The sequence below is a fragment of the Oncorhynchus masou genome, chromosome 20 (genome assembly GCF_036934945.1).
Source record: "Oncorhynchus masou masou isolate Uvic2021 chromosome 20, UVic_Omas_1.1, whole genome shotgun sequence".
Lineage (NCBI taxonomy): Eukaryota > Metazoa > Chordata > Actinopteri > Salmoniformes > Salmonidae > Oncorhynchus > Oncorhynchus masou.
This window is the reverse complement of record NC_088231.1, coordinates 15,861,056-15,876,159: the sequence shown is the minus strand read 5'-3', so window position 1 is coordinate 15,876,159 and position 15,104 is coordinate 15,861,056. Positions and strand designations below refer to the sequence as shown.

Sequence of the window (15,104 nt, the reverse complement as noted above, 5' to 3'; positions counted from 1 at the left end):
TGTTTCCAAAACCACCTATTTAAGTAGCAGTGATATGACCTTGATTGTAGGGTTCTAAACCAAAGCGAACTGTTTCCCTACGCTCCTGCTAAGCGCAGCATTTGGTAATGAACTTCCATCAGCCCAATGATAATGACTGACTCATTTTTATTTTCTCTCTCTGTGTGTGTGTGTGTGTGTGTGTGTGTGTGTGCGTGTGTGTGTGTGTGTGTGTTTAAATTTGAATGAATTATACAGGCTGCATGGCTTTTGATCCGCTCTGCTTTATTCACCTTCCAGGAAATGAAAAGGAGACTAGACAACCAACCAAATGTCTCCTGTGTGTTTGGTGTTCTAGGAAACGGAGTCTGACTTCGACAACTGTGCTGTGTGCATCGAGGGCTATAAAGCGAATGATGTTGTTAGGATATTGCCGTGCAGGTACGACAGCCTCTCCCATTTGTCAGTGTAACTAGAGAGAGCAGACACATTGACACCCATTACTATCATTGTCTCCTTTAGATCATGTGTTGCAGTAGGTCTATTGGGAATGATTGGTAGTCATTAATATGCCACAATAATTTACTGTTCTGTACCTGAGAGCATATGTAGAGCATGGTGAGTGATGCTATGTTACCAAGGAGACTGTTACTACGGATGACATCATCAAGGCTGTGCGTGTTCGTGTGTGTGACTCTGTCCTCAGGCACATCTTCCATAAAAGCTGTGTGGACCCCTGGCTTCTGGACCATCGGACCTGTCCCATGTGTAAAATGAACATCCTCAAAGCGCTGGGAATACCAGTAAGGAGTTTCTGTCTTTCAACATCTATCCATCTCTTTCATTCCCAACCCTGATCCTGGAGAGATTTTATCTTTGGAAAGTGTTTTTGATGTTTATATTTGATTGATTGATTTCAGCCCAACTTTGACTGTGGGGATGACATTCCGCCAGACTATGAGATGTCAGTGGGAGGCCCGCCCACCAACGCAATCACAGGGGCCAGTGACGTCACGGTGAGCGGGGAGGAGAGCTCAGTGGTGCTGGACACGGTGGACATGGACAGGACGATAGGGCTGCCTCAGGTCTACCACGACGCACACGAGACACTACCACAGGCTGGGGACAGCCGACACATCGCCAGCAGTGAGTATAGACACACACACACACCTACACACACACATTTGCGCATCAACACACACACACATATATACGCATATACATGTAACACACTGTCTCACACACACCTATGCTTTGGTTCCATCCCAGCACTAAGAGAACTTCTTCAACTCACCTGTACTTCGTCAACACAAACCAGTGAACACCAGAACACCCCACCCCATACCAGTCATGTTCAGAGCTGTGCTATGGTGGGATATAAGAGGAGTACTGTATTCTGAAATAGACCTCATTGTCCTCTCTGTCTCCACCAGAACAGAGAGTAGTTGCTCTCTCTAAAAGACCACAATGTCCTGGTTCTTCACATGTGCGTCCACAACAACAAGACCCTATAACCTAGATAGTGCACTATTTTTGACCAGGGGTCATAGGGCTGTAGTTAAAAGTAATGCACTATATAGGTAATACCGTACCATTTCAAATGCAGCCTTGTACTGGCGTGGCGTAGCTAGCCCAGGGCTGCTGTACTGGCGTGGCGTAGCTAGCCCAGGGCTGCTGTACTGGCGTGGCTTAGCTAGCCCAGGGCTGCTGTACTGGCGTGGCTTAGCTAGCCCAGGGCTGGCTGGCTGGCTTAGCTAGCCCAGGGCTGCTGTACTGGCGTGGCTTAGCTAGCCCAGGGCTGCTGTACTGGAATGGCTTAGCTAGCCCAGGGCTGCTGTACTGGAATGGCTTAGCTAGCCCAGGGCTGCTGTACTGGCGTGGCTTAGCTAGCCCAGGGCTGCTGTACTGGCGTAGCTAGCCAGCCCAGGGCTGCTGTACTGGCGTGGCGTAGCTAGCCCAGGGCTGCTGTACTGGCGTGGCTTAGCTAGCCCAGGGCTGCTGTACTGGCGTGGCTTAGCTAGCCCAGGGCTGCTGTACTGGCGTGGCTTAGCTAGCCCAGGGCTGCTGTACTGGCGTGGCTTAGCTAGCCCAGGGCTGCTGTACTGGCGTGGCTTAGCTAGCCCAGGGCTGCTGTACTGAATGGTGGCCCAGGGCTAGCCCAGGGCTGCTGTCCCAGGGCTGCTGCGAATGGCTTAGCTAGCCCAGGGCTGCTGCTGGCTTAGCTAGCCCAGGGCTGCTGTACTGGAATGGCTTAGCTAGCCCAGGGCTGCTGTACTGGCGTGGCTTAGCTAGCCCAGGGCTGCTGTACTGGCGTGGCTTAGCTAGCCCAGGGCTGCTGTACTGGCGTGGCTTAGCTAGCCCAGGGCTGCTGTACTGGAATGGCTTAGCTAGCCCAGGGGCTGCTGCCCAGGGCTGCTGTACTGGAATGGCGTGGCTGTACTATGGCTTAGCTAGCCCAGGGCTGCTGTACTGGCTAGCCCAGGGCTGCTGTACTGGAATGGCTAGCCCAGGGCTGCTGTACTAGCTTAGCCCAGGGCTGCTGTACTGGCGTGGCTTAGCTAGCCCAGGGCTGCTGTACTGGCTTAGCTAGCCCAGGGCTGCTGTACTGGCGTGGCTTAGCTAGCCCAGGGCTGCTGTACTGGCGTGGCTTAGCTAGCCCAGGGCTGCTGTACTGGCGTGGCTTAGCTAGCCCAGGGCTGCTGTACTGGCGTGGCTTAGCTAGCCCAGGGCTGCTGTACTGGCGTGGCTTAGCTAGCCCAGGGCTGCTGTACTGGCGTGGCTTAGCTAGCCCAGGGCTGCTGTACTGGCGTGGCTTAGCTAGCCCAGGGCTGCTGCTGGAATGGCTTAGCCCAGGGCTGCTGTACTGGCGTGGCTTAGCTAGCCCAGGGCTGCTGTACTGGAATAGCTAGCCCAGGGGCTGTACTGGAATGGCTTAGCTAGCCCAGGGCTGCTGTACTGGAATGGCTTAGCTAGCCCAGGGCTGCTGTACTGGCTTAGGCCCAGGGCTGCTGCTTGGCTTAGCCCAGGGCTGCTGTACTGGAATGGCTTAGCTAGCCCAGGGCTGCTGTACTGGAATGGCTTAGCTAGCCCAGGGCTGCTGTACTGGCGTGGCTTAGCTAGCCCAGGGCTGCTGTACTGGCGTGGCTTAGCTAGCCCAGGGCTGCTGTACTGGCCCAGGGCTGCTGTACTGGCGTGGCTTAGCTAGCCCAGGGCTGCTGTACTGGCATGGCTTAGCTAGCCCAGGGCTGCTGTACTGGAATGGCTTAGCTAGCCCAGGGCTGCTGTACTGGCGTGGCTTAACTAGCCCAGGGCTGCTGTACTGGCATGGCTTAGCTAACCCAGGGCTGCTGTACTGGAATGGCTTAGCGAGCCCAGGGCTGCTGTACTGGCATGGCTTAGCTAGCCCAGGGCTGCTGTACTGGCGTGGCTTAACTAGCCCAGGGCTGCTGTACTGGCATGGCTTAGCTAGCCCAGGGCTGCTGTACTGGCATGGCTTAGCTAGCCCAGGGCTGCTGTACTGGCGTGGCCTAGCTAGCCCAGGGCTGCTGTACTGGCATGGCTTAGCTAGCCCAGGGCTGTTGTACTGGAATGGCTTAGCTAGCCCAGGGCCAGAACTAGGCCATCAGCCACCTGCTTCACTGTTCCCTCAATCCAGTCCCTGGCCAGAGAAGGAATAGTGCTCCCTTTTTTCAAAGTCACAAGCTAACCCAAATGCATTGGCATGGTTTACATACGTAGCATCAGAGTATGTTTTAAGGTTGCCGTGCTTGCTATTAGCAAGGTATTATGATAAGGCACTGCAGCACTGAGCCATTGATAGGCACATTGTGTTTTTTGAGTTAGCCTGTTTGTTTAACAGCTGGTTAGCACATGGAACTTGTGTCTGTGTGTGTGGGTGTGTCTGTGTGTGTGTGTGTGTGTGTGTGTGTGTGTGTGTGTGTGTGTGTGTCTGTGTGTGTGTGTGTGTCTGTGTGCCCTGAGAGTGGGGCAGGAGTGTGTTGACGCTGGCATGGCCCACTTCCTGTCCTGCCCACCGTGCTGAAATTCCACCTGCAGTTGGCGGTGGGCCTCCGACCAAAACGCTCGCCTCTCGAGTCTCTCATGCCAATGGAACAAGTTAATGCTGCCTTTGTGACAGCGTCTTATTAGCTTCCTGAGGCCTCTACTGTACCTTAAAGACCTGGTAAACACTACGGGCAGCGTCAACCTGCTACGCCCCTTCAAAACATTAGAAAACTATGGAGAACCTTGTACTTTTCTTTATCCCTCCCTCATTCCCATAACACAAGCCGACTTCTTGCGCTCCCATGAATGCCAGTCAATGTTCTACCTTCAAGGTAGTTGAACACTTTTTACACTGTGTTTACATGCCTGTATGTCTTTCAACTGTGCACAGCTTGTCCCCTTTTCGAGCCTTGGCATTGCGTGTCACACCTACCTTTGTGTTAAATATGAGCTTTCTCGGATCCATCCCGGAACGTATTCAAAATCCCCCACCTGCCGTTTATTTTAATCCCCAGGATGGATCTGCGATGTCAGGGAGAGTGATTTGTGGGTTGCGCAAAACGCAGAGCCCAATCGGGCTGAGTCATTGCTTATGGAATGGCACGGCGGTACTGCCACTCTAGGCCTTCAGCCTTATTGTAGTCTGGCTGTCACCAGCACGATAGCTTACTGCAGTATAGGCAGTATAACAAACTTGGCGCGCACTGAGGGGGATGACATTTGGGGGAAGGAGAAAGAAAGCTCCAGGCCCATATTCACAGTGTCTTCGAAATAGGAAGGCTGTACATATGATGGTATTTACTACGATCTAGTCTGCAAAACTGATCCTAGATCAGTACTACCCTCCAAGAGTAACGCAGTATGTCTTAGGGGTACACTACGAGTTAGCCAGCTGACTTTGATAAACAACCAGAAGTAACAGTGTATTTTCTGGTTCAGTAGGAAAGCTAAGTTTAGAGATGTGTTTTTGGTTGTTGGCTCAGTTAGACCATGCCCATTTCAAGTTTATCTTTATAAAAAAAACTATAAAGATGTTTCAGAATATTCAGGCAAGTTAGCTGGGTAACTCCTTGAACCTGCTTTGCATTATACCTCTCTGATTTGAAGTGACAACCAGCAGAGCCGTTCATGTTGAGTCATACAAGACAAATAAGCCTCCACGGAGCTGAGTCACACCAAGTGCTCCTGGTCTTTCCTACCTGATATAATTGTTTGATCTCCCTAGTGATGTTATTATAGATGCTCCTGGCAGCCGTAGGTCTGTCAGTCTGTCAGCCTTCAAAGAGGATTATGATAAGAGATGCGTGTGTGTGTGTGTGTGTGTGTGTATAAAATAGATGATGAGATGTGTGTTTGCCTGTCTGCTAGAGCCAGTCTGCAGTGCTGCTACTGACTCTCTCCTAATGCAAGCCTTAACCTCTCCTCCTCTCACATCTCTCTCTCTGTTCCTCACCAGTCTCTCTCTCTCTCTCTGTTCCTCACCAGTCTCTCTCTCTCTATCTCTGTTCCTCACCAGTCTCTCTCTCTCTGTTCCTCACCTCTCTCTCTCTCTCTCTCTCTCTCTCTCTGTTCCTCACCAGTCTCTCTCTCTCTCTCTCTCTGTTCCTCACCAGTCTCTCTCTCTCTCTCTCTGTTCCTCACCAGTCTCTCTCTCTCTGTTCCTCACCAGCCCCCCCTCTCTCTCTCTCTCTGTTCCTCACCAGTCTCTCTCTCTCTCTCTCTCTGTTCCTCCAGTCTCTCTCTCTGTTCCTCACCAGCCACCCTCTCTCTCTCTTTCACTCTTTGTTCCTCACCCGTCTCTCTCTCTCTCTCTGTTCCTCACCAGCCCCCCTCTCTCTCTCTCTCTGTTCCTCACCAGCCCCTCTCTCTCTCTCCCTCTCTCTGTTCCTTACCAGTCTCTCTCTCTGTTCCTCACCAGTCTCTCTCTCTCTGTTCCTCACCAGTCTCTCTCTCTCTCACTGTTCCTCACCAGTCTCTCTCTCTCTCTCTCTGTTCCTCACCAGTCTCTCTCTCTCTCTGTTCCTCACCAGTCTCTCTCTCTCTGTTCCTCACCAGTCTCTCTCTCTCTCTGTTCCTCACCAGCCTCTCTCTCTCTGTTCCTCACCAGTCTCTCTCTCTCTCACTGTTCCTCACCAGTCTCTCTCTCTCTCTCTGTTCCTCACCAGTCTCTCTCTCTCTCTCTGTTCCTCACCAGTCTCTCTCTCTCTATCTGTTCCTCACAAGTCTCTCTCTCTCTGTTCCTCACCAGTCTCTCTCTCTCTGTTCCTCACCAGCCTCTCTCTCTCTGTTCCTCACCAGTCTCTCTCTCTCTCACTGTTCCTCACCAGTCTCTCTCTCTCTCTCTCTCTCTCTCTGTTCCTCACCAGTCTCTCTCTCTATCTGTTCCTCACCAGTCTCTCTCTCTCTCTGTTCCTCACCAGTCTCTCTCTCTCTCACTGTTCCTCACCAGTCTCTCTCTCTCTATCTGTTCCTCACGAGTCTCTCTCTCTATCTGTTCCTCACCAGTCTCTCTCTCTCTGTTCCTCACCAGTCTCTCTCTCTCTCTGTTCCTCACCAGCACTCTCTCTCTTTCTCTCTCTCTCTCTCTCTCTCTCTCTCTCTCTCTCTCTCTGTTCCTCACCAGTCTCTCTCTCTCTGTTCCTCACCAGCCCCCCCCCCCTCTCTCTCTCTCTGTTCCTCACCAGTCTCTCTCTCTCTCTCTCTCTGTTCCTCCAGTCTCTCTCTCTGTTCCTCACCAGCCACCCTCTCTCTCTCTTTCACTCTTTGTTCCTCACCCGTCTCTCTCTCTCTCTCTGTTCCTCACCAGCCCCCCTCTCTCTCTCTCTCTGTTCCTCACCAGTCTCTCTCTCTCTCTCTGTTCCTCACCAGTCTCTCTCTCTGTTCTTCACCAGTCTCTCTCTCTCTGTTCTTCACCAGTCTCTCTCTCTCTCACTGTTCCTCACCAGTCTCTCTCTCTCTCTCTGTTCCTCACCAGTCTCTCTCTCTCTCTGTTCCTCACCAGTCTCTCTCTCTCTGTTCCTCACCAGTCTCTCTCTCTCTCTGTTCCTCACCAGCCTCTCTCTCTCTGTTCCTCACCAGTCTCTCTCTCTCTCACTGTTCCTCACCAGTCTCTCTCTCTCTCTCTGTTCCTCACCAGTCTCTCTCTCTCTCTCTGTTCCTCACCAGTCTCTCTCTCTCTATCTGTTCCTCACAAGTCTCTCTCTCTCTGTTCCTCACAAGTCTCTCTCTCTCTGTTCCTCACCAGTCTCTCTCTCTCTGTTCCTCACCAGCCTCTCTCTCTCTGTTCCTCACCAGTCTCTCTCTCTCTCACTGTTCCTCACCAGTCTCTCTCTCTCTCTCTCTCTCTCTGTTCCTCACCAGTCTCTCTCTCTATCTGTTCCTCACCAGTCTCTCTCTCTCTCTGTTCCTCACCAGTCTCTCTCTCTCTCACTGTTCCTCACCAGTCTCTCTCTCTCTCTATCTGTTCCTCACGAGTCTCTCTCTCTATCTGTTCCTCACCAGTCTCTCTCTCTCTCTGTTCCTCACCAGCCTCTCTCTCTTTCTCTCTCTCTCTCTCTCTCTCTCTCTCTCTCTCTCTCTCTCTGTTCCTCACCAGTCTCTCTCTCTCTCACTGTTCCTCACCAGTCTCTCTCTCTCTCTCTCTCTCTCTCTCTCTCTCTCTCCCTATTCCTCACCAGTCTCTCTATCTGTTCCTTACCAGTCTCTCTCTCTCTCTCTCTCTCTCTCTCTCTCTCTCTCTCTCTCTCTCTCTCACCTGTTCCTCTCTCTCTGTTCCTCACCTGCCCCTGTTCCTCTCTCTCTCTGTTCCTCACCTGCCCCCCTCACCCTCTCTCCTGTTCCTCACCTACCCCCTCTCTCTATATCTCTCTGTTCCTCACCAGCCCCCCCTCTCTCTCTTTCTCTCTGTTCCTCACCAGCCTCTCTCTCTCTCTCACTGTTCCTCACCAGTCTCTCTCTCTCTCTCTCTCTCTCTGTTCCTCACCAGTCTCTCTCTCTCTCTCTCTCTCTGTTCCTCACCAGTCTCTCTCTCTCTCTCTGTTCCTCACCAGTCTCTCTCTCTCTCTCTGTTCCTCACCAATCTCTCCCTCTCTGTTCCTCACCAGTCTCTCTCACTCTCTCTGTTCCTCACCAGTCTCTCTCTCTCTCTCTCTCTCTCTCTCTGTTCCTCACCAGTCTCTCTCTCTCTCTCTCTCTCTCTCTCTCTCTCTCTCTCACTGTTCCTCACCAGTCTCTCTCTCTCTCACTGTTCCTCACCAGTCTCTCTCTCTCTCTGTTCCTCACCAGTCTCTCTCTCTCTCTCTGTTCCTTACCAGTCTCTCTCTCTCTCCCTGTTCCTCACCAGTCTCTCTCTCTCTCTCTGTTCCTCACCAGTCTCTCTCTCTCTCTCTCTCTCTCTCTCTCTCACTGTTCCTCACCAGTCTCTCTCTCTCTCTCTCTCTCTCTCTCTCTCTCTCTCTCTCTCTCTCTCTCTCCCTATTCCTCACCAGTCTCTCTCTCTATCTGTTCCTTACCAGTCTCTCTCTCTCTCTCTCTCTCTCTCTGTTCCTCACCAGTCTCTCTCTCTCTCTCTGTTCCTCACCTGCCCCCCTCTCTCTCTGTGTTCCTCACCTACCCCCCCTCTCTCTATATCTCTCTGTTCCTCACCAGCCCCCCCTCTCTCTCTTTCTCTCTGTTCCTCACCAGCCCCTCTCTCTCTCTCACTGTTCCTCACCAGTCTCTCTCTCTCTCTCTCTGTTCCTCACCAGTCTCTCTCTCTCTGTTCCTCACCAGTCTCTCTCACTCTCTCTGTTCCTCACCAGTCTCTCTCTCTCTCTCTCTCTCTCTCTCTCACTGTTCCTCACCAGTCTCTCTCTCTCTCACTGTTCCTCACCAGTCTCTCTCTCTCTCTCTCTCTCTGTTCCTCACCAGTCTCTCTCTCTCTCTCTCTCTGTTCCTCACCAGTCTCTCTCTCTCTCTCTCTCTCTCTCTCTCTCTCTCTCACTGTTCCTCACCAGTCTCTCTCTCTCTCTCACTGTTCCTCACCAGTCTCTCTCTCTCTCTCTCTGTTCCTCACCAGTCTCTCTCTCTCTCTCTCTCCCTGTTCCTCACCAGTCTCTCTCTCTCTCTCTCTGTTCCTCACCAGTCTCTCTCTCTCTCTCTCTCTCTCTCTCTCTCACTGTTCCTCACCAGTCTCTCTCTCTCACTGTTCCTCACCAGTCTCTCTCTCTCTCACTGTTCCTCACCAGTCTCTCTCTCTCTCTGTTCCTCACCAGTCTCTCTCTCTCTCTGTTCCTCACCAGCCACTCTATCTCTGTTCCTCACCAGCCACTCTCTCTCTGTTCCTCACCAGCCCCTCTCTCTCTCTCTCTCTGTTCCTCACCAGTCTCTCTCTCTGTTCCTCACCAGTCTCTCTCTCTCTCTCTCTGTTCCTCACCAGTCTCTCTCTCTCTCTCTCTCTCTGTTCCTCACCAGTCTCTCTCTCTCTCTCTCTCTGTTCCTCACCAGTCTCTCTCTCTCTCTCTCTGTTCCTCACCAGTCTCTCTCTCTCTGTTCCTCACCAGCCCACCCTCTCTCTCTCTCTCTGTTCCTCACCAGCCTCTCTCTCTCTCTCTCTGTTCCTCACCAGTCTCTCTCTCTCTGTTCCTCACCAGTCTCTCTCTCTCTGTTCCTCACCAGTCTCTCTCTCACTGTTCCTCACTAGTCTCTCTCTCTGTTCCTCAGCAGTCTCTCTCACTCTCTCTGTTCCTCACCAGTCTCTCTCTCTCTCTCTCTCTGTTCCTCACCAGTCTCTCTCTCTCTCTGTTCCTCACCAGTCTCTCTCTCTCTCTCTCTCTCTCTCTCTCTCTCTCTCTCTCTCTCACTGTTCCTCACCAGTCTCTCTCTCTCTCACTGTTCCTCACCAGTTTCTCTCTCTCTCTCCCTGTTCCTCACCAGTTTCTCTCTCTCTCCCTGTTCCTCACCAGTTTCTCTCTCTCTCTCTCTGTTCCTCACCAGTCTCTATCTCTCTCTGTTCCTCACCAGTCTCTCTCTCTCTGTTCCTCACCAGTCTCTCTCTCTCTGTTCCTCACCAGTCTCTCTCTCTCTGTTCCTCACCAGTCTCTCTCTCTCTCTCTCTCTCTCTCTCTCTCTCTCTCTCTCTCTCTCTCTCTCTCTCTCTCTCTCTCTGTTCCTCAACAGTCTCTGTGAATAGCAGCTGGCATCACTTAGAGCCTGAACTCCTGCTGCTACGCCAGAGCCTTTCAAGACACACCTTCAGACTTCCTGCCCTCTCTCTCCCTCTCTCCCTCCCTCCAAGCCTTTATGTAACCATGACAAAATGCAGCAATGGACAGACAGGATTGAACTGTTATATATTAGTATTAGGTTGGCATTTACCTCCTTGAGGATGCAGCTCATGTTTGGTGCCTGCTTGCAACTTGTATGGTTGTGAAATTGGTTCCACTTTCACTAAGTAATTCAAATAGCTTATGCCAGTGTATTTGGAAATGGATGATGTGTAATTAACACACACACACTGTTTAGTTCTGTTGTGTTGGATGTCAAGCGAGACTCATTATCAGCCCGCCACACAGTCTGTTGTTCCTGCATCAATTAGCTGGGAGTTAATGGGAGTTCTGTTGTTTGTTTGTCGCGGCGCTAACTAGCTCACGGTGCCGCCTGACAACCGCCCCGAGATGAAGGATCTGATCTATCAGTGTTCTGCTGAATTGCCGTGTTGCAGTGACAGATCGCGGTGCACGCCATGCCCGTCAGCGTAAACACCGAGCGCTGTCTGTTAACTTATTACGGTTATCCTTCACTTTGGACTGTGCTACAGCATGTTGCCAAAAAAAGGCCCAATTTGCTGCAGGAAAGTGGGACAGGAGTGGTGTTAGTCCATAGAGAGCATATGTGAAGTAGATTGATGGTCCCCTGTACTTCTCTAGTTGTTTTCTATTCATCTGACTGTGTAGCACTGCTATCTCCTAAGGCCCGGTGTAGCGCTGCTATCTCCTAAGGCCCGGAGTGGCACTGCTATCTCCTAAGGCCCTGTGTTGCGCTGCTATCTCCTAAGACCTGGTGTTGTGCAGTCTGTCTTTAGTCAAGTGGACATCACAGCACTTACAGAGCAGTTTACATCTCGTCAGGTTCCCTACTATGCCCTCATCAGTCGCCTCATCTTGTCTCTGCTACTGCACATTAACTGCCATTTTGGGTCCATTCAGGTTTACCTGTATCACCCTCTCTTTAAAAGGTGACCACCATGTTGTGTCTGTGCTGACCGGTCTCTCTCTCCCTGCAGGTGAGCACCAGCCCCCGCTGAGCAGCGACTCGGACACCTCCCTTATCTTGGCTGTGGAGGTGGGTCTGTCCGACATGGAGCTCTCCCTCGGGCACGACCATGATGAGGTCAAGTCCTGAGCCAATCAGAGCCAAGTAGGAAGGAAGCTCCCGGGGTCGACATGGAGATGAGAAACGGGACCGAAGGGGCAGTGCCTGGCCCCCTGATGGGAGGTTGTGGCTCCAAATAAATAAGAGACAAGCAAGCAATAGAACCCATAGCAGTGCAACACACCTGTCTGTTCCCACTGCCTCATCTACAGGTTCCTCCTGTCCTGCCTCCCTTTTCTGACTGCTGTCACGTTCAGTCGCCATGGAAACCAGGCAGCCAATCACAGCTCTTGTCATTAGCCTCTGGACTGGGGGTATAGTTTAGCACCTCTGTTAGTTGTCTCCATGTCACCATCACTTTGACTCTTTGGACATGTGACATTTTGATTTCTTTCTACGAGATCATCACTGCCAACTTATTCCAGAATGAAACACGGAACTCTTTACACCTCGTTATAGGAATATCTATTTATACCGTGTATGGTCAATATAAGCCTCCTGCAGCATGGGCTTTGAGTGTCAAAAACAGTTAGTGCGTGTTCTGAGTGACCAGCATTTACATGTGGTAAACTTGAAGCTGATGTTTTTTCACCACCTCTGCTTGAAATAATTTCCATAACATTCAACGCTGTTGGTATTGTAGCATTTATACTATGCACATGTTGTCAAGCATTTCTGAATATCCGATTGTTAAATTGCATCCTTATCCTTCATTTAGGGGTCTTTAGGACTATGGTTTATTTCCACTTCTGAAGTACTGTACACCATGTGTTGTGGGGACCAACTACGAGTTTGTTTTACCACAGCAGTTGACAATCACAGCCCAACGGTAATGGAGATTTGCAGTGATGACATCAGCTACAGCCCTGTTTCAAACTGCTAAAGCTTTATTAGCACCGCCAGTAACACAGCACAGGAGGCGATAGTAGTGGCTGTTTGTTCCATTTTAATGTCATGTCATCTCCCAGTCAAGCCACCCAATAGCATGTGGTGAAATCTTCTGTTACCTAACATAACGTGTGTCTGCAGTGCTGTGCATTTGCTCTGTGCCAAGTTCTTGCAGTTTTAGTTTTTTGTATTGATGTTGCTTCTGTTTCTAGAAGCCAAAGCAAGATGGCATTGTGGGTGTTGTTGAGTTCACCCATTGGTTGGATAGTGAAAAGCACATCGAAGTTGTCTGTTGATAAAAGTAAATGACATTTGACTATATCTGAACTCTGTGTATTAGATAGCCCCTAGTCTGAGAAATCCCATACCGAGGGCAACCGCACTAGTATGCTGGAACATTGGTGCATTGTGGGAAGCAACTGGTCCATCTAGAGAGACTAGATAGCCCCTGGTGAAGGAATACCATGCATTGGTTGTGGCTTTGGTTGACTGTGAATTCATTATGAAAGAGTTGACTAAACCCTGTTGCAGATAGTTTGTACCTCTTAGTCATTTCTTCTGAGGATAAAATGTTTTCTTTTTTTCCTATGATGAATTTCAAAATGGCAGTTTTTTTTGTACATTCGTCGTGTAGGGAAACGAAAGTCTGACGAACAGCATTTATTTTAGTATGAAAATAAGTTTATTTTTGTAAGAAAAAGAAAATGGAGGTAAATGTTTACAGTCCAGGAGAAATGGAGTGGGAGAATAGTTGCCTGGTTTCAAGAGCTCACTGGTAATGCTAATGCATTTTGAATGACATGTATTAATTCATGGTTTATGTCCTTCCTCCCCCGATTTTGATTACTGCTCTGTAATTGTTTCAAAGGCCATTTTTTATTTGAGTTTGATTCCTCTCTCCTTTGGAGTCCCCTCAAGGTTCTCAACACATTGATTTATTTACAAATGTGTACTTTCATCCTTAACATATGATAATCTTATATTGCTTTAGTATGCAATTTTAGATTTGATTTTCAGGCTCAAATCTGCATGAAATGGCACAAGGCCACTGTTGTCATCGAGCATCTACTGCGTTTCTCTTCCTTACTATGTGTTCGTTCATTTAATCATTGGTTCCTTTAGGCCGCCAACCAATCAACAACCAATCAACTCCCAGTTATGTAAGAAGTTCATATTACCCATATTCCCCCCTGTCTTTGTCAATCAGAGAAGGATTACAGAATCTATGGGAGAATGTTGAAATCTCCCATGCTTATGCATTAGGTACATCTGTATGCCCTCCTAGTGTGTCAGACTCCTTACATTTAGCTTTGATTTGCAGTATCAGTTTGTGAAATACACTACACCTGTGTGATTAATATTGTATAAGCGTCATAAATGTATATTTAATCAATCGATTGAGACTGAAGAGTGATGCATTGAACATGGCTCAGTTAAAAGCATATTCTTCCCACTTTTTGCGTTCCGATTCTCTACACTTCTCACTAAGTGTGCACACTTAAAGTAATGGATTTTATAATGGTGAAAACGCCCTCCAGCCAATGTTTACACCAATCCAGTGCTTCTAAATCAGTGATGGGAACTGCACGGTATGGGGGGGATGGGGATTGAGTCATGGAGGAGTTAAGTGCTCCGCCATAACTCAATGCAACCTTGGCCAGAATACTAGAGATCCATTAAAATATGGTATGGTAGCCTCATCTAGCCTCTCCACACACAGCTCTACAGTTGATACTATGGGCTGAGGGCCCTAGAAACAACTAACAGTATTTGATTTCCCTCTGGGGGTTGGTTTCACACACACACCACACCACACAGTTTCCATGTGCCCATTTGTTTGTATTGCACAGGGGTACAAGATAAGAGGAAGCAATTCATCTCGGGGGGCATTTTGTACCAGAAGGAGGGTTTTGATAGATACTGATTGTACTGTGTGTGTGTGTGTGTGTGTGTGTGTGTCTGACATCTTCACTTGTGTGAAGCCAGGACATTTAAAAGCCTTTAATTGCTTCCTGTTTCATGTCAGGGGTCGTGTTTAATTGTCTTAACTTCCTGAAAGGTTATTCTCTCATTCTCAAACTTCTTACGTCCACTTATTCCAACAACTCTTTTTTTGTATTTTTTATTTTATGACCATGAAGAAGCAATGGCCTTGATTTGAACGTAATTCGAATGAATATCTGTTATATTCGTAATGAACACTTGTAGAAACCGGCGTATTCTTCCAAATAAAGTAATGAATGCACATATTATAGTCTTATAGTAGGTTCTTGTTTACCCCAATGATGGTATAATTATGTCAGGTATACATAAAATTACATAATAGAAACTCCTAATTGAAATATAGCTTTTAGTTCTCTTTCTTTAACTGGTTGTGTACCAGTTGTGTACTACCTAGAATGCACTTTTTCACATGAAGGAGAGTTCTGTATACTACAACGAAATGGCACAAAACATCTTTTGAATACGGTTGACCTTAAATGCGGTTGACAGTTGACACGACCATGTTTTTAAGAGAGAGGGCTACAATATTGGGAATGGCACATGACAATTGTCACTGTATGTGTGCTGTTTAAGAGTCTGTGTTCTTTTATCTAGACTTGTATACCAGCTGTGGGTTTGGGGAATGTTACGAAAATGTTGTATGCTATATCTAGCAGAACTCTACAGTATTGCTATTTTGTTATATAGAGGAATATGTAAATATTTTTGGCAGTGTTAATGATATACAGTACAGTTCTATAGTACAATGTTGCATGTGTGTGAGTCTGATTGTGAGGTACAATACATTTTATTGCAAGTTTTTCCAACTGTGGTGAAGCTGTCTGGTTTCTATTTCGTTATTGTCAATAATCTTTATGTCAACCCTCTCTGATACCGTT

At 48.9% G+C, this 15,104-nt stretch overlaps 1 protein-coding gene across 1 annotated transcript in view; it reads left to right on the top strand.

Annotated features, from left to right (window-relative positions):
• Window positions 1-13,617, top strand: part of LOC135507020 (RING finger protein 150-like) — a 28,522-nt gene extending 14,905 nt beyond the window's left edge. Inside the window, exons 4-7 of the mRNA XM_064926509.1 lie at window positions 338-420; window positions 686-782; window positions 900-1,125; window positions 11,246-13,617. Coding sequence (XP_064782581.1) covers window positions 338-420; window positions 686-782; window positions 900-1,125; window positions 11,246-11,364 — 525 coding nt within the window. The 3' untranslated portion in view covers window positions 11,365-13,617. The remainder of the gene's footprint in view (window positions 1-337; window positions 421-685; window positions 783-899; window positions 1,126-11,245) is intronic.
• Window positions 13,618-15,104: the final 1,487 nt, after the last annotated feature.